The sequence below is a fragment of the Cervus canadensis genome, chromosome 10 (assembly GCF_019320065.1).
Source record: "Cervus canadensis isolate Bull #8, Minnesota chromosome 10, ASM1932006v1, whole genome shotgun sequence".
NCBI classification, from domain to species: domain Eukaryota; kingdom Metazoa; phylum Chordata; class Mammalia; order Artiodactyla; family Cervidae; genus Cervus; species Cervus canadensis.
Genome location: NC_057395.1, coordinates 62,520,323 through 62,542,934, shown reverse-complemented (window position 1 = coordinate 62,542,934; position 22,612 = coordinate 62,520,323). Strand labels below are relative to the sequence as shown.

Sequence of the window (22,612 nt, the reverse complement as noted above, 5' to 3'; positions counted from 1 at the left end):
CAAATGGGAGAGCTGACAATAGCTACTACTATCTCTCTGCAAGCCATCAGTATAAAACTCCTTTCTGGAGTGAACAGAAACATAAATTTGATGATTTTACTGAGAAAATAAAAGATATTCCTGCTCCATCCCTAGCCCCCGAACACATACCTGCTATGCCTATGTGCATATAGATATACTTTGTGCATGGAAGAAAAAAGGGAAGAACAAGTGTATTCTAGACTAATCTGAAATTCACTACAGATGGTTTGGCTAATTCAGTTAAAATCAAATTCTTTCCTTTACCTAGCCTGTCACCTTCGCACATGGGAATTGGTTTTTGGAGTTAAATTCCTTTATAAAGTTTCTATTGTATGATGGGGTAATTTCCTGACAGTGGGTGATAATGCTGGATCTGTGGTTTTTCAAACAAGTGGAGGAACTTAGAGTAAGGATCCAAAGATTGCTGATTAGGTTGGCCTGTGGTCTACAATCCCAGAAGGGATTGAGGTCCTGAGGATTGGCTACCCCTCAGGGTAGTGGTTTTTGAAGTGTATTGCTTCTGTAGAACCATAAACTTCAATTTCTATTTTTAAAAACTTTGAAGCCATTTAAAAGATGTAATAAAAACACACATGTTTAAACATGCTAGGCACCAAATTTAACAAGTTGGGGACCACCTGGATTAGAGTTTGAAGTGTTAGGTAGTTAGAATAGGGAAAAGGAGTCCAAAATGGCAGTGGCTAAAAGACCTGGAAGGGAAAGCCCGCGAAAATAGAACAAAGGAAAGTCCGAGGACCGGAGTGAGAACCTCAGGTAAAACAAACAACGCTCCTGGCTGGCCCAACTTACATAAGACAGGCCCAGGGACAGAGAAACATATAAAAAGAGGAGCCAAAGCTCTCTCTCCCCGCCGCCCCCCCCCCCCACGATGGGGCGCTCTTCTCTTCGTGTCTTTGGATCGATGTGCCCTCATGCCTTAAAGATGGATTTTCCTGCTATTATCTAAATAAAATAGAGCTGTAACACTGATTTATTTAAGAGCTATAACACGGTCTGTCCTCCGAGAGCTGTGACCCGCCAAGGGGCTTTAATGTCCGTCACTCCAAATTTGTTGTAACGAGACAAAGAACTGAGGAGCATACACTCGTGTGACAGAAATAAACCTTTTGCTGTTTCTGTTTAACAGAAGACTGTTTCAAGGTCATAAGGTGAGATGTTCAAACCTTTTTACAACGACTTCTCTGTGTGAATTAGACCTTTTTTGGCCCTATGCAACCAAAACAAAAGATGGAAACAAACTGGTTGGGAAGGCTGATATTAGGAAGGAAACTGTTAGTCTCTAATGTCTGATTTCAAGTTTTTATAATATTAATTTATAACTTTTAATGTCTCACATAATGGGCTCCCCCTTAAGAATTCAACTGAGGAAATGGTACACTCCTAAACAAAACAAAACATGAAAACCATTGCTTCAGACTTTGTTGCCGCATTTCTGGTGCTGAAAGTGTTCTCAGAATAAATCCAGAGTCCAGCTCTCACAGTGGCCAGTTGTGGATTTTGCCCTTCAGTAATTTTTTTAGTTGGAGAATTACCCCTCCCATGTTAAGGACAGATTTTGTGCGACTGTCTATAGAGATGGGCCACCCTTCCCTGGGTACCACTTCAGGTCAGTCAGATCCCCACTCGTGGGAATTTGAATTATCTGTGGTCCCATGCAAGAACTGAAGTGGTTGGAGGTGACATCCCATAGCTTTGCCCTGAAAACACTGTCCATTGGTTTCTTTGACCTGGCTCCTTTTACATCCTCAGGGTGCTATCCTTTCTAAGGCTTGTTGTTTGGCTTTTTCTTTGATTCTTTGAAGAATCCAGACCTCTCCAGTAGAGTACTGCCCCACTTTGTGTCTTAGGCTAGCCAGAATCGGTTCTGTAGTTTGCAACCAAAACATTCTGACTGACTTCAAATTTTGCAAATGGGAAAATGGTAGTAGCATCAAGAGGTCAGTGACTTGTTCAAGCCCACGTTGTTAGAACTTTGGGCACAAGTGTAACGCCATGCTCTCCAGGAAGAAATAATCCTAAATCAATATTCACAACAGGAGAATAAACACATCTAGGACAGAACTAACCTTTGTATCGTGCATATGAGAGAGAGACAGGAAGAGAAATGTGAATAATGGCTGGGAAATAGGGGGCATGTATCCCAGACCTTCACAACTTTGAATTCTGGTCACTCAGGCAGGGTTTTGCAGAGACCCAGAACCATTCTCTCTGGACCCTAAGGCTTGAGGAGGAATTTCTGAAAAGGTGGAAGAATCTTAGGATCTCAACTGAAGGGGAACTTGGGCAGATAAATACCTAACCAGGGATCTAAGCCAACAGAAGCAAAACTGAGGGTCTGTGGGAACAGACCACATATGCTGACAATAGTAGTGGTAGTGTTAGTCGCTCAGTCGTGTCCGACTCTTTGCGACCCCATGGACTGTGGCTTGCCAGGCCCCTCTGTCCATGCGATTCTCCAGGCAAGAATACTGGAGTAGATTGCCATTCCCTTCTCCAGTGCTAACAGTGGTTCTGACTTTTAATAAGGGCTGGTGGTCATTGTCCACTAAACTGTAAGCTCTGTAAGAAGAGGACTGGACTTGTTCACCACAATATTCACAACACCTGGCACAAGGCCTCGTGCCTGGTAGGTGCTCAATACACATTTGCTGAAGGACAGAATGGGTTGGGCTTCCACGTGGTTGTCTGGATCCAGCAGCCTAGTGGTTTTGTCACTAATGGATTGGGTCTTTGGCTTTGCATCTCTGGCCTCATCTGGGGGGAGAATGGTGCCTGGCTGGTGAGCAATGTCTGGAAAACACCGGAGCAGTGGCTACAATATGTTCCCAATATTCTAATTACTGATGACATTTACTCAGCAGCAGTTCTGGTACAGGGAACAGAAGGTTCTGTGGGCTTGCAGCCTAAATGACAGAACACAAAAGAGCTTCTCTCTCTCCCTCTATGTTGCTTGCTTTAAGGTATAAGAAACAATACTATTTCAGATTTACAATAAGAACAGCAAGAGTGATGATCTCCCATTTTATAGACAAGTGAATAGAAGCCCAGAAAAATGCAGACTTTTCCCAATGTGCAGAATCGTGTCCCCAGCCTAGCCTGGAGCACCCATCATTTTTCTGCATGTGTGTTCTCTGCCCGGGTAGTTCCAGCTCTGTCCAGTCTCGGATCTGATGTTTGCGTCCTTCATTCCACGCTGGTTGTGTCACTGCAGGCACAATGTGGATCTCCAGTGGAGAAAGTTCCTTGGAAAGGAGTTTTGAGACATTTGAAAGATGAAAGATTGTAAGTAGACAAGTGGGTCGGGGTGGGGGGCGGCCCCACCTGTGCTGGCCCTTGAGTCCCACTGTCCTCACCTCCAAGGACAGAGATAAATGGTGGTTATCAGGGCTGAGGAAACTGCTTCACATTGTTCAGTCACTCTCTCTAGACTCTCTTTCTTGTGTACAACAGGCCTTGTTATTATTGTTTTTTAAATTATCTTCTTGTATCACCACTGTTTGCAGTTTCTTCTTTCTTGTTTATGGTAATTCCTTTGGGAAAAGCTCTAGTTCTGGGGAACATTGACAGCTGAAATCTCAGCTTGTCTACCTTTTCTACTGGCAGGGATACCCTCAGCCAAGCAGGGCAAGTAGGTGCTATCACTGAGAGCCCTTGCCTCTCAAAGTGCTAGGAGTTTTTGTGTGACTGCCCCCACCCTGGCTGGTCCTTTTTCACAGACCCTGTTAACCTTTACTGCCTCTCTCCCCAAAACAGCACCTCCCAGGGACCTTCCAAAGATAAGATGCTTCATCTCAGTTTTCCACAGACTCAGAATCTCTAAGGATGGGGCTATAGGTGACAGTTTGGGACACTTGAAGAAGACAGGCCCCTAATAACCCAGAAAAAAATTGCTGCCTAGTCACCATGCCAGGCTCACTGCCTCCTTCCTAGTTGACAGAGCTGGGGTAAGTAGTGAGGAAAAGTTCAGGCTTTCAAAATTAAAAATGGCTGGGGACCACTGGTTAGAGTTCTTTTAGCCTGGGAGTGGGAGAAACACACCTTCTTTTTCTTGGGAACTTGAATTATGAATGGTCCCATGCAAGAACTGAAGTGTCTGAAGGTAACTTAGCCCTGAAAACACTGTCCATTGGTTTCTTTGACCTGGCTCCTTTCATGTCCTTCAGGGTCCTATCCTTTCTGAGGCTTTTCACATGACTTATCCTTTGATTCTTTGAGGTCCCCAGAACTCTCTAGTAGACCGCCCCCCTATCTAACCCCCTCCTTTATTTTGTTTCTGAGGCTAACCTTTTTGGTGGAGCCTCCTAAGGCTGTAGGATCCTCAGGCCAGAGCTTTCTGGCCGTTGGAGCCACAGCAATGTCCAGTTACAATCAGCCACCCCAGCTTGTATTCACAGACCCAGACCCCTCAGGGCAGACAGCACAGTAAGACTGGGTATGGAGTTGTAGTCATTTTGTTTTTGTGGGGGTGAGGGGAGCTCCTTAGAAGGGGGGTAGGGTGAAAGACTGAATGTGTGCTCAGTCGTGTCTGACTCTTTGTGACCCCCATGGACTGCCTGCCCCTTTGTATACCAGACAAGAATACTGGAGCGGGTTGCCATTTCCTACTCCTACTCCAGGGAATCATCTTCCCTACCAGGGACCATCAAATCGATGTCTCTTGTGTCTCCTGCATTGGCAGGCGAGTTCTTTACCACAGCCACGCCTGGGAGGCCCAGCAGTTCCTTAACGGTTGCATTCTGCCTCCCTGGTTTTGGAGGCAGCTTCGGGTGTCTGGAAGTCCTTGGCGGGCTACAGTCCATGGGACTGCAGAGACGGACACGACTGAGCGTCTTCACTTTCTTTCTGCCTCCCTGATTTTGGAGGCAGCTTCGGGTGTCCCCAGGGTTAAAGGTAGGGGGCAGCACTGTCTCTGGCGGCCAGATCCAGAAAAACGCTTACCAGGAGCGCAGCCTCAGGGCTAGGTAACTGCGTTTCCCCAGGCCCGGGAGAGAGCAGGTGCGCAGCTCGCGGAACTTCTGCGGTGCAGGGGACTCAGCGAAGGGAAAAGGATAGTTCGGGTTCCTTAAAGAAACAGCCACACACTTTCGAGAAGACTACATGTATTTGGATTTTAGCCCAGCCCTAGCCTAGACTTCCTGAAGCCCCGCCTCCTTAGAGCCCCGCCCCAACGTCAATATCCACGCCCACTCCGTTCTCTGAAGCCCCTCCTACCAGAGCTCTCCCGCCCCAGAAAGGCCCCAGGGTCCCTGGAGCCCCGCCTTTGGAAGCCCGCCCTGAGGCGCGCTCAGCAGGTGGGGTTGAGCACGCGGCAGGAGCAGACGCTGCGGAAGAAGCGGCACTGGCAGAAGGCGCACGGGTCGCAGCAGGCGGGCGCTGGAGGCTTGCAGCTGTCGCGGGTGGCCACGCAGGGGGTAGGCGGCGGGGGCCGGGGCCGTGCCACGTTCTTCATCGGAGCTTTTCTCTGCGGGGAAATGCCGGGGCTGCCCGAGCCATCCACGTCCGCCCCAGTTGTCCTCACCCCTGCCAGGGAACTCCTCGGACTAGACGTCCCCACCTGCTGTCCACCGCCCGCTCGACTCATGCCCACAGAGCACCCTAGCGGGTACCCGCCTGCTTCGCCAACAACACCTAACTGGCTCGGGCCTGGCCTCTTCTCTCCCCAGGGGATCCCATTCAGCTGCACGGTTTTTAACTACCGTCTTTGTTGTCTTCCCCTTCCAGTGTATCCGCAATCCCTATTGGTTCTGCCTTCACGGTAGGTCCGGAGTCTAGCCACTTCTTCACTACGGCTGAAACCCTGGGCTTGGCCACTGTTTGCTGCCCTTGCCCCCTTACTGTGCAATCTCCAGTGCACAAGGAACTAAGCGCATCCTCCTTCCCCTCACTTGGATCCCTGAGGCCCTCTGTGGTTTGGCCCGCCTACCACTCCCACTGGTCTTAAACACACTGCCCGACCTGCCCGCCCTCTGTGCACCGAACACAGCAAATGAGTTCCTGTTGCAGGCGCTTTGTTTTGGGGCTTCCTTTCCTGGGGACATTCTTAGCTATGCTGTCCAGTGCAGGCAGCCACCCACCATATGTGGCTGCTGAGTACTTTAAATGTGTCTAGTGCAACTGAGGAACCGGGTTTTCAATTTTTATTTAATTTTAATTAAAATTTAAAGCTGAAGTAAAATGTTTCTCATTAAAGACAACTATATTGTTTTGTTAGGACTGTATTTCACTAGTGTTAAAAACTGGGCATCGGAATTGAGAGTGTAAAAGTCAAAGACTTAGCACAAAAAAAGTAAAATATCAATAACTTTTTATGTTGGTTACGTATTAAAATGATAATATTTGGGGTCTACTGGGGTAAATAAAATATTGCACCTGCTTTTTTTTTCCTTTTAAAAATCTGGCTACTAAAAAAAAATCTGGCTACTAGAATTTTAATTTATATGAGTCTCACATTGCATTTCCATTGAACACTGCAGCTCAAGATTACGAAGTTTCTCAGTCTTTTAAGTGCTGCCTCCTTCTGGAGTACTTCCCCTGACCACTTTTCCCTTCCCTCTGTCTCACTCCATGCTTTCATTCCTTTGCAGTGTTTATCATTATCTGAACAGCACTGGTTAACGTGCTGTTCTCCTGTTTCTCCCAGAAGAGTGTAAACTCCATGAGAGCAGTTATGTATCTCTCTTGTTCACTACTATATTTCCAGAATCTAGCATGTAAATAGATTTTACAGTTCTGTCAATCATCTGATCTGCTTGTTCACTTTACAGAAGGCTCAAAGAGAACAGGGAACTTTATTGTGATCACAGTGCCATGTCATACCTTCCAATGCCTAGTACAGTATTCCCGGCTCTGTTTACAATGATCTGATCAAATGAGGCACACTAAAATAGGAACACTGTGCATTTCAACAGTGCCTTAATCTAGTATTTCTCAAAGTGTGGGAACCTGTATCATGGTGGTACAATTTTACGCAGTACATGAATATTAAATGACACTGAATCACACAGAGAGGATTCTTTTTTCAATCTCTTTCAAATGGAAAGGCTCACAACACTTTCTAATGCTTCTTTGTTAATATAGAGAGCAAGTCTCAGATTTAGAACTTTTGGCAAGCAACACCAACCAGCTAGAATTTGCTAACAAGGTTTTGTTTTTACTTTACTTATTTTCATGGTTACTTATGATTTATGCCAAGTGATACTGGTTTTCTATCATGATTATATAGTTTTTTTTTTTTAATTTATTTTTGTTTTTGGCTGTCCTGAATCTTTGTTGCTTCAAGGGCTATTCTCTGGTTGTGGTTAGTGGGGACTACTCTCTGGTTGCAGTGTTTGGGCCTCTCATTGCAGTGGCTTTTCTTGCTGCCTTGTATGGGCTCTAGGGCGCACAGGCTTCAGTAGTTGTAGCTCCCCGGCTCTAGAGTATAGGCTCAATAGTAGCGGCACATGGGCCAGGTTGCTCTGAGGTATGTGGGGGTCTTTCTGACCCAAGGATCCAACCCATGTCTTCTGCATTGGCAGGCGGATTCTTTACCACAGAGCCACCAGGGAAGTCCTGTTACATAGTATTTTTGTTTTTAAGTTTTAAACAAATATTAAATAAGTGGAACTCAGATATGGTAAAAGTTGTAGAAATGGTTCTGAAATGACTGAGGTTTGGGAAACATCGCGGTCATCAAAAGAATGAATGACAGTGAAATTTCAGGCAGGGTTCAAGCTAGTTTAGGAAGTCTGAGCTAGTTATTTTAGGCAGGGTTCAAGCTAGTTTAGTTTAGGTAAGCAATTTTACTCAGCGTCCTGGACCTCAGCTCTTGGTGGTCTGTTTCAGGGCTGGAGGTCAGGAAGGTTTTGGTAGCTTTCAGTTTCTCTGGGGCATGCAACCCTGGAAAATCTTTCATTTAGTTCCTAGCGAGAGTTTGGGTGTCCCCCCCCCGCCCCCCGCCTTTAAGTCCAGTCCCATCCTGACAATGTGAACTCCCAGGCCTACCTTGGAAGGTCTTTTCTTCTTTTCCGCTTCATTTCTGCTGATCTTTTTGGATTTCTTGTTCAGTGCTTCAGAGAGAGACAGAAGGAACAAAGCCATTTTCTCAGGGTCCTTAACTGCAGTGAAGTGGGAGGAGCAGAGAGGGCTCTAGGAAGCCCCAGGGTTGGGGAGAGGATGAAGGTTTGGTTGGATAGATCACATCTTGGGACTTAGGCCAGCAGCTTCTGCAGCCTGGCTGCAGACCTGGAGCCAGAGACTGAGAGCAAAGAGTCCTCTGAAGGAAAGCTAAAGGGAAAATCCAAGAAGGCCCTGGAAAATGGACTCAGTGTCTCATACAAGGATGGTCTTGTGTTTCCGGTATCCCTATTTCCTATTTCTCAGAGCTTTGGAGCCAGGCAGACCTGATTTGAATCCTGACTCTGCTACATAACAGCTTTGTGGTCTTGGACAAACTACTTAATCTCCTTAAGACTCAGTTTTCTCATATGCAAGTAGGTACTGTAATACCTACCTTGAAGAGTTGTGAGGATAAATGAGGTATGTTTATATAGTGGAAAATCTGACACAGATCAATGTTAATGTGCTCCAGTCCCTTCCCATATATCTAGAATATCCTCTTTTTGAAGTGACAGGCAAGTCAGTAAGGAATATTAGTTTTGAGCTTAGATTCTGGAATTAAACAGAACCTAACCCAGAACCTGGGTATGTACTCAGTTCAGTCAGTTCAGTTCAGTCGCTCAGTCATGTCTTAATCTTTGCGACCTATGGACTGTCTCTGCCAATTACAAACTGTATGTTAGTTACTTAACTTTTCTAACTTCTAATTTACTTAGCTGTGAAATAAAATAGAAATAAAAATAGTATTCACTTCAGAGTGCCTATCAGAAAATAAGTATATATGTTATTATAATTATTGTCAGAGGAATTCGAACCAGAAATTCTCTAATGCTAGGCTCTAATACCTCTGATATTTTCCTCTGAGCAGTCATTTTCAATTCTCAACCCTGGCATGAAAGAACTAGTTCATCCCAGACTTGGTTATATTCTGCAGAATTTTCTAAAAATTTTACCATTGATAGGAGTTATATGATTCAGTAAGTTTCAGAAACGCCAAGTTAAACCAAATTCACCAAGTGTCTTGACTTTAGGGTTTCTCAGAGCCTCTAACATGCTAAGCTGCATATTAGATTGGTGAGAGGCAGAGCTTTCTTAACCAAATGAGTTAAGGGGCACTTGATTCCTCCAGAATTGTTCTGAGGAATGAGCACAAAGGAGCTCTGGCCTACGGCAATGGATCCTGATAGCGGCTTGTTGGGGAGTGTTTGACCCCCTTTAGCACCTTCTCATGGGCCAGAGCCCAGAGGCTGGGCCCCAGGCCAGCCAGTGGGTAAGACTACTTACCCACAATAGAGACAGAAGGGAAATCCAACAGGTTCATGGAAGAGTTGTTCTTCAGGTTCCTTTCATCTCTGGGCTTTTCCTCAGGTGCCAGGTGGCTGTAGGCAGTGAGGAAGCACAGGCAGGCCAGCAAGGTAGCCAGGAGGAGGCGGCTGACGTCCATCCCAGGAGGCCTGAGAGGGACAGAGAAGGCAGTCAGGTGGGCCGGGGGTTCTGGCAAATGCGTGTGCCCTCCTGCTTTCTTTATGTTTCTTTGGGCTGGTGCTCTGACCGCCAGCCCACAGCCCAGTGTCCCAGTGGAGCTGGAGGACCAGCAAGGCTTAGGACAGGAAAGGAGAACTCATGAAGGAAAAAGAGAGGAAAGGAGAGAGGGGAGAGGAAGAAAGACAGGAAGGGAGGGAGATTGCAAAGAGAAAAAGAATGCATTGCAATTGGTCTCTGCCTTCCAGAGGGTGGGGTGCTCTTTTTGTTTCATTTTATAAGTCGGTGGCTCCAGGAGACCCAAGGCCTAAGCAGAATTGTTGATAGGTCCCCAGTAATGCCTCACAGTGGCAGAAGTCTTACTAAAGTACAGAGAACAAGGCTCATGAGTTAAGACTCAAGAGAAGGTGCATGGATAAATGGCTCCTTTGGACAAATGTGTATGTCATTGCATATGCTATATTCTGACATCCAGAGGAAATGAATGCAGGTATGTTTTGTGTCAGAAGGATAGGACGGACCCGTTCACATAGGCTAGCTAGATTTATTGATTTATTGCTAGCTTGGGTTTTGATGAAAAAGACAGATCCCAGAGTGGATTTCTTCCCACAAATGTCTGTTTGGCTCAGTCAAGGCTCACAGCTTCAGCATCATCTTATCGTCTCTGAGTGTGGGATCCCCACTCCTCACCTACTCTGTGCAAGTTCTTGCTATCGTATCTGGACTTATTAGTTAGGTGGCGCTAGAGGTGAAGAACCCGCCTGCCAATGTAGGAGATGTAAGAGACTTGGGTTGGGAAGATCCCCTGGAGGAGGGCATGGCAACCCACTCCAGTATTCTTGCCTGGAGAATCCCATGGAAAGAGGAGCCTGGAGAGCTCTAGTCCATAGGGTTTCAAACAGTCAGACATGACTGAAGTGACTTAGCATGCATTCGAGCCAATATATTCCCTTTATTTTCTTAAGATTTTTTTTTTTGTGAACCATTTTTAAACCCTTTATTTGTAATAATATTGCTTCTGTTTTATGTTTTGGTTTTGGGCTGGGGAGCATGTAAGATCTTAGCTCAAACTCACACCCCTGCATTGGAAGGGGGGGGTCTTAACCACTGGACCACCAGGGAAGCCCCCCCTTTATTGTTTTAAACTAGTATGAGTGGAGTTTTCTGTTACTCTCAACTCAGGGCATTCTAAAGGATAGTTTCCCTTGCAAATAGTCTTGTTGTTACATTTTCAGGTGTAAAGTTAGATTCTAAAGCAAAAATCGCAGAGTACAAAGTTTCTCCAGCTAGCAAATGATGGAATTTTTTTTTTTTTAAATTTCACACTGGAGTAAGTAATTGGCTTGCCTTTAGGGATCATATTGTATGAAAAAAATCTTTTTCTTTGAACACCAGGATCACCATCAGCATAATGAAAGGTTCATACTATGAGAGGTGTACAGGAACTGAGACCAGCTGAGGGAAAAGCATATCCGCAGCTCCCAATTCTGGAGTGGCTGTCTCCTTATCGCAGAGCAGGGGCTCTCTGGATAGGAGGTTGATCAGAATCACATGCATATTTATTTATTTTTAAAATGTAGTTATTTTGGCTGTGCTGGGTTCTCGTAGCTGCACACAGGCTTTCTCTAGTTGTGTGAGCAGGGGCTTCTCTTCGATGTGGTGCACAGGCTTCTCATTGCAGTGGCTTCTCTTGTTGCAGAGCCCAGGCTCTAGGCATGTGGGCTCAGTAGTGGTGCACGGGCTTAGTGGCTCCATGGCATATGGAATCTTCCTGGACCAGGGATCAAACCCCTGTCCCCTGCATTGGCAGGTGGATTCTTATCCACTGTGCCAGCAGGGAAGGCCTCGCATCGCCTCGCCTGCATATTTAAATTGCTTCTCTGCCCTCTCTCACTCACTCACTAAGTATATATGGTTGAGTTTGCATAAGTTAACTGCGAGCATGATCTGGCTTCACTATGCTTTCTATCTTTGTCCAATCACCACCCTCCACAGTCAAGAATGCTGGTTTTAATTTTTGACTCTTTCTTTCCTGATCTTTACATCTGATCTCTTACCAAATTTTACTTTATGCTCTCTTTAAGTTATCTCATATTTTCCACTTCCTCTTCACTCCAGCCCATACCTTCTTCTCAGTGGAACCAGTTACACTACTCCTCCATCAGGAGGCCTTTGCTCTGGCTTCAACATCATTATCCACTCTGAGCTCCCCCAATCACATTTTCTCCTTCCTCCAGGGCCCAGCTCAATGTCAGCTTTGGCACATTTCTCTCTCAGTTTCAGGTCAGCCCCAATGGTTCTCTCCCTTTTCTGGACTCTTCCAGGTCTTAAACTTAATACCATATCGCTTAGTACTTCATTGTTCTTCAAGTGTTCATGTGGGTCATCTCATCAGTTAGACTTGGTTCTTTGTTTCAAGAGCCTCACGGTCACCTCCCAGCTGCTGTAGTTCTGCTGTCATACCCACCTATTCCAGTTTGCCTCTCTGCCTGTTTTAGATGCCACTTGAATTCTAAATTCTTGGCCAACCAAAAGGTTCTTCTAGCCCAGTTCAGTCTAACTAGAGCCATCAGGGTTGCCTGGGATGGCTAGTTGGTTAGGACTGAGGAAAACTATATTTGAACGATTTCTTCCATTCCTCCTTCCTTCTCAAATCCTGAGCCATCTCTTCCTCGTAGGACACCCTTCTCTCTCTGATGCTGCTGCTGGGCTCTTAGCTTGGAGAGTAATTTCCTTCTCTCTTGTTCCCCACCTCCAATCAATCAGTCATTTGAGTTCTAGTGATTTTTATTCCTCCCATTTCTCACAACCATTTCTCCCTCCCTTTCCATTTCTTCTGTCCCGAGTGGTCTAGTTCCTCCCACTTGGTCTTCCATAAGAGCCTCCTCATTAGCCTTGACTCTAGAACATATAACCAGATTAAGCTTCCTTTTAAATAAAGTCCCCTTTCCTTTCATTCATCCATTCATACATACATATTCATTCATCTTGTTGATAGGGACAGAGTAAAAGGACAAAAAGCTTCCCTGGTAGCTCAGCTGATAAAGAATCTGCCTACAATGCAGGAGACCCCAGTTTGATTCCTGGGTTGGGAAGATCCACTAGAGAAGGGATAGACCACCTACTCCAGTATTCTTGGGGTTCCCTGGTGGCTCAGCTGGTAAAGAATCCACCTGCAATGCAGGAGACCTGGGTTTGATCCCTGGATTGGGAAGATCCCCTGGAGAAAGAAATGTCTACCTACTCCGGTATTCTGACCTGGAGAATTCCAAGCACTGTATGGTCCATGGGGTCGCAAAGAGTCAGACACGACTGAGCAACTTTCACAAAGGGACAAAACAGGTCATTAAATAGTTAATTCCACTAGGGTATTGTAAGTAGAAAAAATAGGGGAGACCGCTGTATTACTCAGATTAAAAAAATCAGGTTTGCTTAACCACAAAACCAAGCAGGTTTTGCTTGGCAACAAAACCATGCAACAGAAGTATGAGACATGCCCACAAACAATTAAACAATGGTGGCATGAGACATCTTGTCCAGTGAGCTCAATAAGTTAATGATTCCCTAGGACATGCTCTCTGCACACATAAAAAACAATAATTTGTGGACCTAGCTTGGTCATGTAGGAAGAAGAAAATTCTCTTGTTCAACCTAGAGGAGGAGCTGATGATGGAAGGATGACGTCTATTCAAGAAAAAGAAATTTCTTCTCCCTCTCCCTTTTACTTTGATTATAAAACTGCAGCCCGCTAAATTCTTGGGGTATGGCACCCTGTCACCCCCTGACTTATAAGACTCATAAGCATCCTATTCAAATAAATCATTTCTTAATCTGTCACTTTGCCTCTTCCTGAATTCTTTCTGCACCAAAACATAAAGGACTGTGGTACCAGAGCTCTTCGGAACCCCCCAGAATGATACCAAATGCTTTCATAGTGAAATTATTAGTTAAGTACCTACTATAAACCAGTGTTATGCTAGATTTTTGGGTTACAATAGTGATTAAGATACAAAATGATGCCTGTCCTTGCAGAGCTTAGATTCTATCAGGGATGGCTGACAAGTTAAATAAGTTATTCTAATAAAGCTTTTGCCACAGGAAACCTCAACTAGTGCATAGACTTAGGGAAGATCTCAGAGCAAGTTGCACTGAAGCTGAGAACAGAGGGCTGATTTGGATTTATCCATGCTGGAGAAGAGAGTGAAAGTGGTGATGGCAGTGTTGCAGACACTGAGAATCATGTACAAGCATGAAGGTCTAAAGGCAAGAGAGGATGGTGCATTTGAGGAACTAGAAAAGATCAGTAAATAAATAAATATAACAGGAGATGGAGGCAGGGGCCAGATCATGACAGGACTTCTAAACCATGATAAGGAGTTTGGACAATATCTTCAAGACAATGGAAAATGAATGAAGAGTTTTGAATAGGAGGAGAGACTTAATCAGATTTGCATTGTAGAAAGATTCCTCCGGGAGCTGGTGATGGACAGGGAGGCCTGGCTTGCTGCGGTTCATGGGGTCACAAAGAGTCAGACACGACTGAGCAACTGAACTGAACTGAACTGAAGATTCCTCTGACTGGTATGTGGAGATGGAGGGGACAGGACTGAGAAGAGGAAAACCAATTAAGAGGATGCTGCTGGATTCCAGGCAATGTCATTCCTCTAGAGGGGTTACCCTCATTACCAAATGAAATACATACTACATAGCCTCAGAGAAGGACCAGAGCCCTCCCCAAGCTACCTTCCACATTCCTTTCCAGTTTCATCTTTTCTTATAGGAAGTATATACCCTAGCCAGGCTTAGCTACCTCCTGGTCCCCATACAAAGCTCCACCTTTACCATTTGTTACGCCTGACCACTTCTGACCTAAGCACAGTACTTAGCTTGTTACACAAGCATTTATTTACTTATCACTGAAGCTGAATCTGTGGCCTTTAGTGACTGCAGTATTCATTTGCTCTTTCCATATTTTGTGTAGCATTTGTATGATCTTCAAGCTAAGAATGGTTTTGACATTTGTAAAGTGTTCTATTAAAAAATAAAAAAACAACAGGGAATTCCCTGATAGTCCAGTGGTTAGGATCTGTGATTTCTCTGCTGAAGGCCAGGGTTCAGTCCATGGTTGGGGAACTAAGGTCCTGCAAGCCTTGAGAAGTGGCCAAACAACAACAAGAGACCCTATGTGGTCCATAAAGCATAGAACATTTAGTATCTAGCCTTTCACAGAAAAAGTTTGCTGACCCTATCTAGAAAGTGAGACTCACAGGAGGCTGTTAAGCAAGCATGAAAGATCTCACATGACACAAAGAAGATCCCATGTGCTGCAACGAAGACCTGACACAGATAAATAAATAAATATTAAAAAAATAATACTGAGAATTCCTGCATTGAAGTGAAAGGATAGTTGGGAAATGTGACTTAGAAAAGAAGTGACTGGAGTTTGGGGGAGATTAACTGAGACCCAATATGTATCACTTCCTCTGAACACCAGATAATGCAAGAATTATCACCATCACAGCAACCAGCAGTTCTAATATACTAACCACTGCACAACAGGCAGGAAGGAGAAGTCACCAGGTACCATCTCTAGACTAATTCAGTTATAGTGAATTCCAAGGTTTAATTTTTTAAAGTTTCCTTTGTTGTACAAGCAACTCTTAAGGAATAAGCTGAAAATACAGTTTCTTAGAATCTATAAAACCAGACTGAGCCTGGGAAGGGTGAAGTCTCAGTGGAATTAATCTTATTTGTGTATTTGTGGGAGAGGGTAAGAACCAATATTCCTGTACCAATCCTGTAAGAGATTGTATATTCTAAATATAATATACCTCCATAATACCAAGGTGTATTATGATCCTTGGGGTCAGATTTTCTTTTTTTTTTTTTTAAATTCAGGATTTTGTGGGTTTTAGAAAAACAATATCTTCTATATACCATATTAAACCACATATATGGGGTCTAGAAGCACCCATTATAAATATATTGATGCTTCTGAAGCAAAATGGTGTGAATATACAAAGGATAAACAAAGTTTGAGAATTGATTTGCATCAGTTCAGGACAGATTTTGTTGCCAAATGAGTTAGCAAAGGAAAAAAAAACTTAACAGTTTTCAGAGTTGGGGGACTTTGCCATTTCAGGCAATGGGTTAGGAACCTATACAAAGCCTTGGTGCTATGAATCCTCAACAGGGAACACACACTCCATCTGTTAATACAGGATCGTAATGCTGACGGCAGTGACCTGTGCAATTGCTTTTCTTAAGAGTAATCTGTCCTTCCACTCTGTAGTAGTGAAGAATGTTCTTTGATCAGTGGTATCACTGATGGCAATTCTTCCTCTTAAACTCATCATCTGCTTTAAGTTACTGGTTAGGACTTAAGATGAGTTTCTCTTCAGTATGTGGATATAAAGAATCCAGAAAGGGGAGTGAGGTTTCTTGGATATACCTGCCATTTAAGAGACTGTGTGCACCCTCAACTCATCTGGGCCTCTGCTTTCTCATCTGTGAAACGAGAGGAGAGAACTATATGACCAAGTACACATTACGAGGCACAGAGTACAACTTGAATACAGATTTGTTTAATGGATGAAAGAATGGAAAGACCTTTCTATTTTAACATTCTATGAATCCATAATTTCTAATTCCTGCTTCCTGAACTTTGGGGAGGTTAAGTAGTCACACAGAGAAGGATTTTGTAAATGCCACTTGTGTACCCTTAAGAGCTGAGGGATTTATAAATGTGTTAGTGTGACTGAATCTGATTAAAGTCTAGAAAAGAGGGCATGAAAAGTCATGGCTAAATGTGAGTGGTGTATACACCTCAGGAGTGTTGATCTGTGTTGGTGCATGTGTGTGTGCACACACTTGAGTACTAACGTGTAAGGGTTGATTGAGAGGCTATGGGAGACAGCAGTGTCCAGAGCATCTCTGTAAGGTAGGGAGATGGTGTATCAGTATTCAGTGGGCACTGAGTGTACGCCAAAGACATCCCTTAGCTATGACACTGGGGATAAGTTGACACCTTCCTCCTTTAGGTCAAGGCCTTGGTCCCCAGAGGAAAGGAAAGAATTGTAATGTCCCAGTGCTGGGGGATGGCTAACCGCCTATTGGGACAGAGGTATAGTGAAAGATGAGAGCTGAAGAACAGGTGAAGGCAGCAGAATCTTCTTGAAGACTGCAAGCAATATTAGCTGCTGTTCTAACTAGGTGTTCATGAGGTGCAGTCCTGACAGCCTGCTCTGGGCTGTGCTGGTGGCACCTGGGAGGGGAGCCAGGATTTTTTTTTTTTTAAGATGTTTCCTGAATGGTTTGTCTTCTCAGTCATTGCCCATAGGACTCAGAGAAGCTGTAGGAATATGCAGGTGCAGATACAATGCCCGGCTTCACCTCCAACACTGTGGGAAGGGACTGCACATCACAGGGCAGGGCCCTGTGCTCCTGTACTCCACTTAGAGCCTGGGGAGAGTGACCTCCTGGGGTATCCATGCTGGATGTATTTGAATTTTTTTACAAGCGTGTTACCACTTTGTAATAAGAAACACTTTGATGCTTTCACACTGTGGTGTTGGAGAAGGCTGTTGAGAGTCCCGTGGACAGCAAGGAGATCAAACCAGTCAATTCTAAAGGAAATCAATCCTAAATATTCATTGGAAGGACTGATGCTGAAGCTCCAATAATCTGGCCACCTGATGCAAACAACCGATTCACTGGAACAGACCCTGATGCTGCGAAAGACTGAAGGCCAAAGGGGAAGGGGGTGACAGAGGATGAGATGGTTGGATGGCATCATCAACTCAATGGACGTGAATCTGAGCAAACTTCGGGAGATGGTGAAGGACAGGGAAGTCTGGCGTGCCACAGGCCATGGTGGCAAAGAACTGAACACAACTGAGTGACTGAACAACAACAAGAAACAATAAAGGAGGATAGAAATAAAATACTAGAAGCTGTTTGACACAACATCAAAGGAATTTAAGAAACTGGACAGAGAGTTATATTTGTTGTGTGATAGTGAGCCTGGGGAATTTGCAAGGCCCTCCTCCCCTTTTGTACCTTAAATTCAGCATGCAATTTGCTCTCAGTACCTACTGCTGTTGTCAGTAAAATGTAGGGCTTTCTCATGGCATATCTTCCTATTACCTGGGGCTCTTGCTCTGCCCTGGAACACGCTCAAAGCCTGTTACTTTTCTCGCTCATAGCTACAGTTTCTGACATGCCAAAAGCTGGGAGAAGCAACACTTAATTTTTGTTGTGGTTTAGTTTCTCAGTCAAACTAGCTATACCAAATACTGAGGGTCTGGACCAGAGGAGTAATATCTCTCATTCATAGTTACCTAGATTCCTCACACCAGATGTTCAGCAGCTGCAGAAGGATCCCGCTGCCTTACACATGTTTCATCCACCTGGGTGGTTGGTGATGTGCCTGGCTGGGCTGAGCGTGGGAGGCTCCACTGGGGCTACTGACCCATTCCTTAATGTTCACCCAGGCTTATTAGTGATGGAAATTTCTGGGGTAGCAGGAGAGTGACAATATGCTCTACCTACTTAGTTAACAAGAAGAACAGCCAATCAGGCAACAAATCCTTTTTGAATGCCATGGGACTTGACATGAATCCCTGTCACTTCTCTCCAGGGGAGTTAAGCAGTGTCTCCTCCCTAGACACACTGTATTATAATAATTTGTTCATTTGTCTGTCTCTTCTAGGCTGAACACTCATTAATGGCAGAGCCTTTCCCTTACTCATCTCCATGCCCATCGCCTCCCTACTACCCCTAGCTCTAATGCCTAAGCTCAGCACAAAATAAGCCCTCAATAAATGTTTCTCTCAATTGAGTCAATTTACTATATGCTCAATATAAATGAATATGGGAATTCCCTGTCAGTTCAGTGGTTAGGACTCAGTGCTTTCACTGCCATAGGCCTGGGTTCGATCCCTGGTCAGGGAAACTAGGATCTTGAAAGCTTACATGGTGCAGCCAAAAAGAAAAAAAAAGAGGAATAAAGGGTCCCTAGAAAAACAAGTCCCTGACTTTGGATGGCAAACAAACACATAACTAACAAAAAAAGGAGGAGAGAAGAAGTACTAGAGTTGAGGTACAAGTGAAAGAAATGCCTCAGGTAGGCAGAAAAAAGAGTGTGGTTAAACTGCTCAGGGTCTTGGGTGACTTCATGGATTATTGTTGACCTCTGATTTCCTCAGCCTCCTTCCAATATTGGGCTGTAGCTCCTGGAGTGCTCAGACATTCTGTGCTGCTCTTGCCAGTTCTTCCCTCTTTCGCATGGTTCTATTTAGCACACAGCCTCTGCTGTCCTTCCCCTTTGGCAGTCTCCTTGAATTTCCTGCCCTAGAGAGAGGCTTCCTTTTATAGCCATCAGGCCACTGGTAGCCAAATGTGCACTGCCAAAGCCAATTACTGAGATTTCCATCCTATTTTAATCAATTATTTGGCTAGAGCTTTTTTTTAAAAAAAAAAAAATCCTTATTAGAGTATAATTGCTTTACAATGTTGTGTTATTTAGGTTGGTGCAAAGTAACTGCAGTTTTGCATTGTCTAACTGTGCTGTTTGATATTGGAATACATTCTTAAATAAATGTGATTATGTTACACATCATTTTAATGCACATTTCTTGTATTTTTTTTGGCTAATGACTTATTACTTGCTGTTTATTTTATATTTATTTTAGACTAGGGAAATGATGTCTAGACAAGAAGTAAGTTCAAGCAATGTTCTTATTTGAGTTCAAAACGGTACGTAAAGCAGCAGAGACAACTTGCAACATCAACAATGCTTTTGGCACAGGAACAGTTAATGAACGTACAGTGCAGTGGTGGTTCAAGAAGTTTTGCAAAGAAGACAAGTGCCTTGAAGATGAGGAGTGCAGTGGCTGGCCATCAGAAGTTGACAACAACTGAGAGCCATCATTGAAGCTGATCCTCTTACTACAGAAGTTGCCAAAAAACTCAACATCAACTGTTTTATGGTCGTTCAGAATTTGAAGCAAACTGGAAAGGTGAAAAAGCACGATAAATGTGTGCCTCGTGAACTGACCGAAAATTTTAAAAATCGTCGTCTTCTCTTATTTTATGCAACAATAATGAGCCACTTATTGATTGGGCTGTGATGTGTGACAAAAAGTGGATTTTACATGACAAATGGCAATGACCAGTTCAGTGGTTGGACTGAGGAGAAGCTCCAAAGCACTTCCCAAAGCCAAGCTTGCACCAAAAAAAGGTCATGGCCACTGTATGGAGATCTGCTGCCTGTCCAATCCACTACAGCTTTCTGAATCCCAGCAAAGTCATTACATCTGAGAAATATGCTCAGCAAATGATGAGATGTATGGAAAACTGCAATGCCTGCAGCCAGCATCATATAGAAAGGGCCCGATTCTTCTTCACCACGACGCCCCACCACCCATTGCACAACCAATGCTTCAAAAGTTGAATGAATTTTGGTTTCTTCCAGGTATAGGCCTAGTAGTGGGATTGCAGGGTCATATGGTGGTTTTATCCCTGGATTTTTTAAGGAAACTCAACCCGGGTCTCTATAACAACCTAGAGGGGTGGGATAGGGAGGAAGGTGGGAGGAAGGTTCAAAAAGGAGGGAACATATGTATAGCTATGGCTGATTCATGTTAACATTTGGCAGAAACCAACACAATTCCGTAAAGCAATTATCCTTCAATTAAAAAATAAATAAATATTTAAAAAATAAAAAAAAAGTTGAATACCTTGGGCTACAAGTTTTGCCTCATCCGCCATATTCACCTGACCTCTTGTCAACTGACTATCACTTCTTCAAGTATCTGGGCAACTTTTTGTAGGGGAAAGGCTTCTACAACCAGCAGGAAGCAGAAAATGCTTTCTAAGAGTTTGTCGAACCCCGACACATGGATTTTTTATGCTACAAGAATAAACTTTCTCACTGACAAAAATGTGTTACTTGTAATCATCCCAATTTTGTTTAATAAAGATGTGTTTCAGCCTAGTTATAATGATTTAAAATTCATGGTCCAAAACTGAAATTACTTTCTCACCAACACAAATGGTTTCTACTGTACAGCAAATGGAAGCAGCCCTACATATACATACATCCCCTCTTTTTTCGATTTCCTTCCTACTCAGGTCATCACAGAACACTGAGTAGGGTTCTCTGAGTTATACAATAGATTCTCATTAGTTATCTATTTTATACATAGTATCAACAATGTATGCATATCAATCCTAATCTCCCAATTCATCTCACTCCCCCTTCCTGCCCTTGTACATGTGTTTGTTATCCACGTCTATGCCTCTATTTCTGTTTTGCAAATAAGATCATCTATGCCATTTCCCTAGATTCCACATATATGCATTAATATGTGATGTTTGGTTTTCTCTTTCTGACTTACTTCATTCTGTATGGCAGTCTCTAGGTTTATCCATGTCTATACAAATGACCCAATTTTGTTCCTTTCTAAGGGCTGAGTAATATTCCATTGTATATATGTCCTGCATCTACTTTATCCATTCCTCTGTTGATGGACATTTAGGTTGCTTAGAGTTTTTCTCAAGAAGCCAAATCACACAGTGGAAAGATCATTAGGTCCTGCACATCCAAACTAGGTTGGTGGCCTGGGGTTGTGGGAAGTAGTCAGTGACCTGAGTCAGGGGTACAGGTGCCAAGTTTCTGATCCTCTTCCAAGGGATAGTTCTAGGCGTTTCATTACAATCTCCTAACACAATGGGGAGACCATTTTCTTTCTCATTTCTATCTCATGGGATGAAAGTTACCAGTATGCTGCCTAATATGTGGGGTTCTGTGCAAAATAAAAATGTGGAGCCAGTTGCTAAAAAGTTAAGAATTTCAAGGAACACCTTAAACTAAGCAAGCATGAGGCCCTCTAAGCATGAGGCCCTATGCAACTGCTCACATGAACACTCACGAAACCATTTTTGGTTATAAGAAAGAGAAAGCTGATACTAATAGTGTGACATGGTGGCTATAAAGAAGTTTCTGAGAAAAAACCAAAGTTTGTGGATTAGGGGAAACATTAAATTACACTCAGTAGTTTCAGCAGTAAGTTATATAATGATAAGATTGCTTCTAGACATTCCCTGCAGCTGTCTATGCTCCAGGCATGAGACATCTTAATGGAGCAGAGGCCAAAATGGAACATGAGATATCTTAATGGAGCAGAGGCCAAAAATGGACATAGGTTCTAGGTCCAGCCCTGCCAAGAATTCACTGTAGGACTTCTGGAAAGTTACTTTCTCTCTGTGGGCACTTTTTCTTCACCTGTACTGTCAGGGAATGTTTGACGGGAGGATTCCTACATGCTGTCTCTCATGAGTCCTTTGTCCCTCTTCAAGCGGAACAGCACACTGCTCCCAGGGACTGAGGTCATTGTGTGAGGCAGGCTTGGGTCTCCTTTAGTAAACATTTTCTTTATGACAAAACTGTTTAGTCTTGCTCCCCTTTCTTGAGATATGGATTGTCTCCTGACCTTGTGACTAACATTACCCCTTGTTCCCTTGGTAACGGTTGCTATATGTTTGGTTTTCTGATCGCTATCATTCCCGAAAGAAGTTTCTTGTACCACAGCCTATATATACTCATAGAAAAATCATTAAGGCACCTTTGCTCCATCAGAGCTTAGGTCCCCGTGTCTTTTTTGTCTCTCTCTCTCTCTTTCTGGCTGACTCTCTGGAGCGTGGAGACCCGTCGTGCTCACTTTCCTGCCCGGGCTTTTAAGACCCTCTCGAGAAGGCACTTTGTGCCTTTACCCCCTTGAGAGGGTGCCTGGTGCCTTCATAAGCGATTTAAGTCCTGTGTCAAGGGCTTTGTTGGTCCTCTGCGTAAACCAGGGAATATCAGCCTCTTTCTCTCTTTTACTTTCTTATCGTTGACTCCGTACCACCAGGTTCCAGTCCATTAAAGGACCACAACACTGTACAAAAACAATTTGAATTAGATGGTTAAGTTCTCTTCTAACTCTGACTG

General features: G+C 44.0%; 1 protein-coding gene and 1 non-coding gene across 9 annotated transcripts in view; both read right to left on the bottom strand.

Moving 5' to 3' along the window:
* Window positions 1–5,124: 5,124 nt before the first annotated feature.
* LOC122448486 (agouti signaling protein) overlaps window positions 5,125–22,612 on the bottom strand; it is a 108,467-nt gene continuing 90,979 nt past the window's right edge. For all 8 annotated transcript variants that reach the window (XM_043479817.1, XM_043479818.1, XM_043479814.1 and 5 more), the window contains 3 exons: window positions 9,424–9,593; window positions 8,026–8,090; window positions 5,125–5,503 (listed from right to left, as the gene is read on the bottom strand). In XM_043479817.1, coding sequence (XP_043335752.1) covers window positions 5,327–5,503; window positions 8,026–8,090; window positions 9,424–9,583 — 402 coding nt within the window. In that variant the 5' untranslated portion in view covers window positions 9,584–9,593 and the 3' untranslated portion in view covers window positions 5,125–5,326. The remainder of the gene's footprint in view (window positions 5,504–8,025; window positions 8,091–9,423; window positions 9,594–22,612) is intronic.
* LOC122449030 lies at window positions 16,918–17,117 on the bottom strand. Its single transcript, XR_006271848.1, has one exon. It is a non-coding gene; the product is annotated as a small nucleolar RNA SNORA73 family (small nucleolar RNA).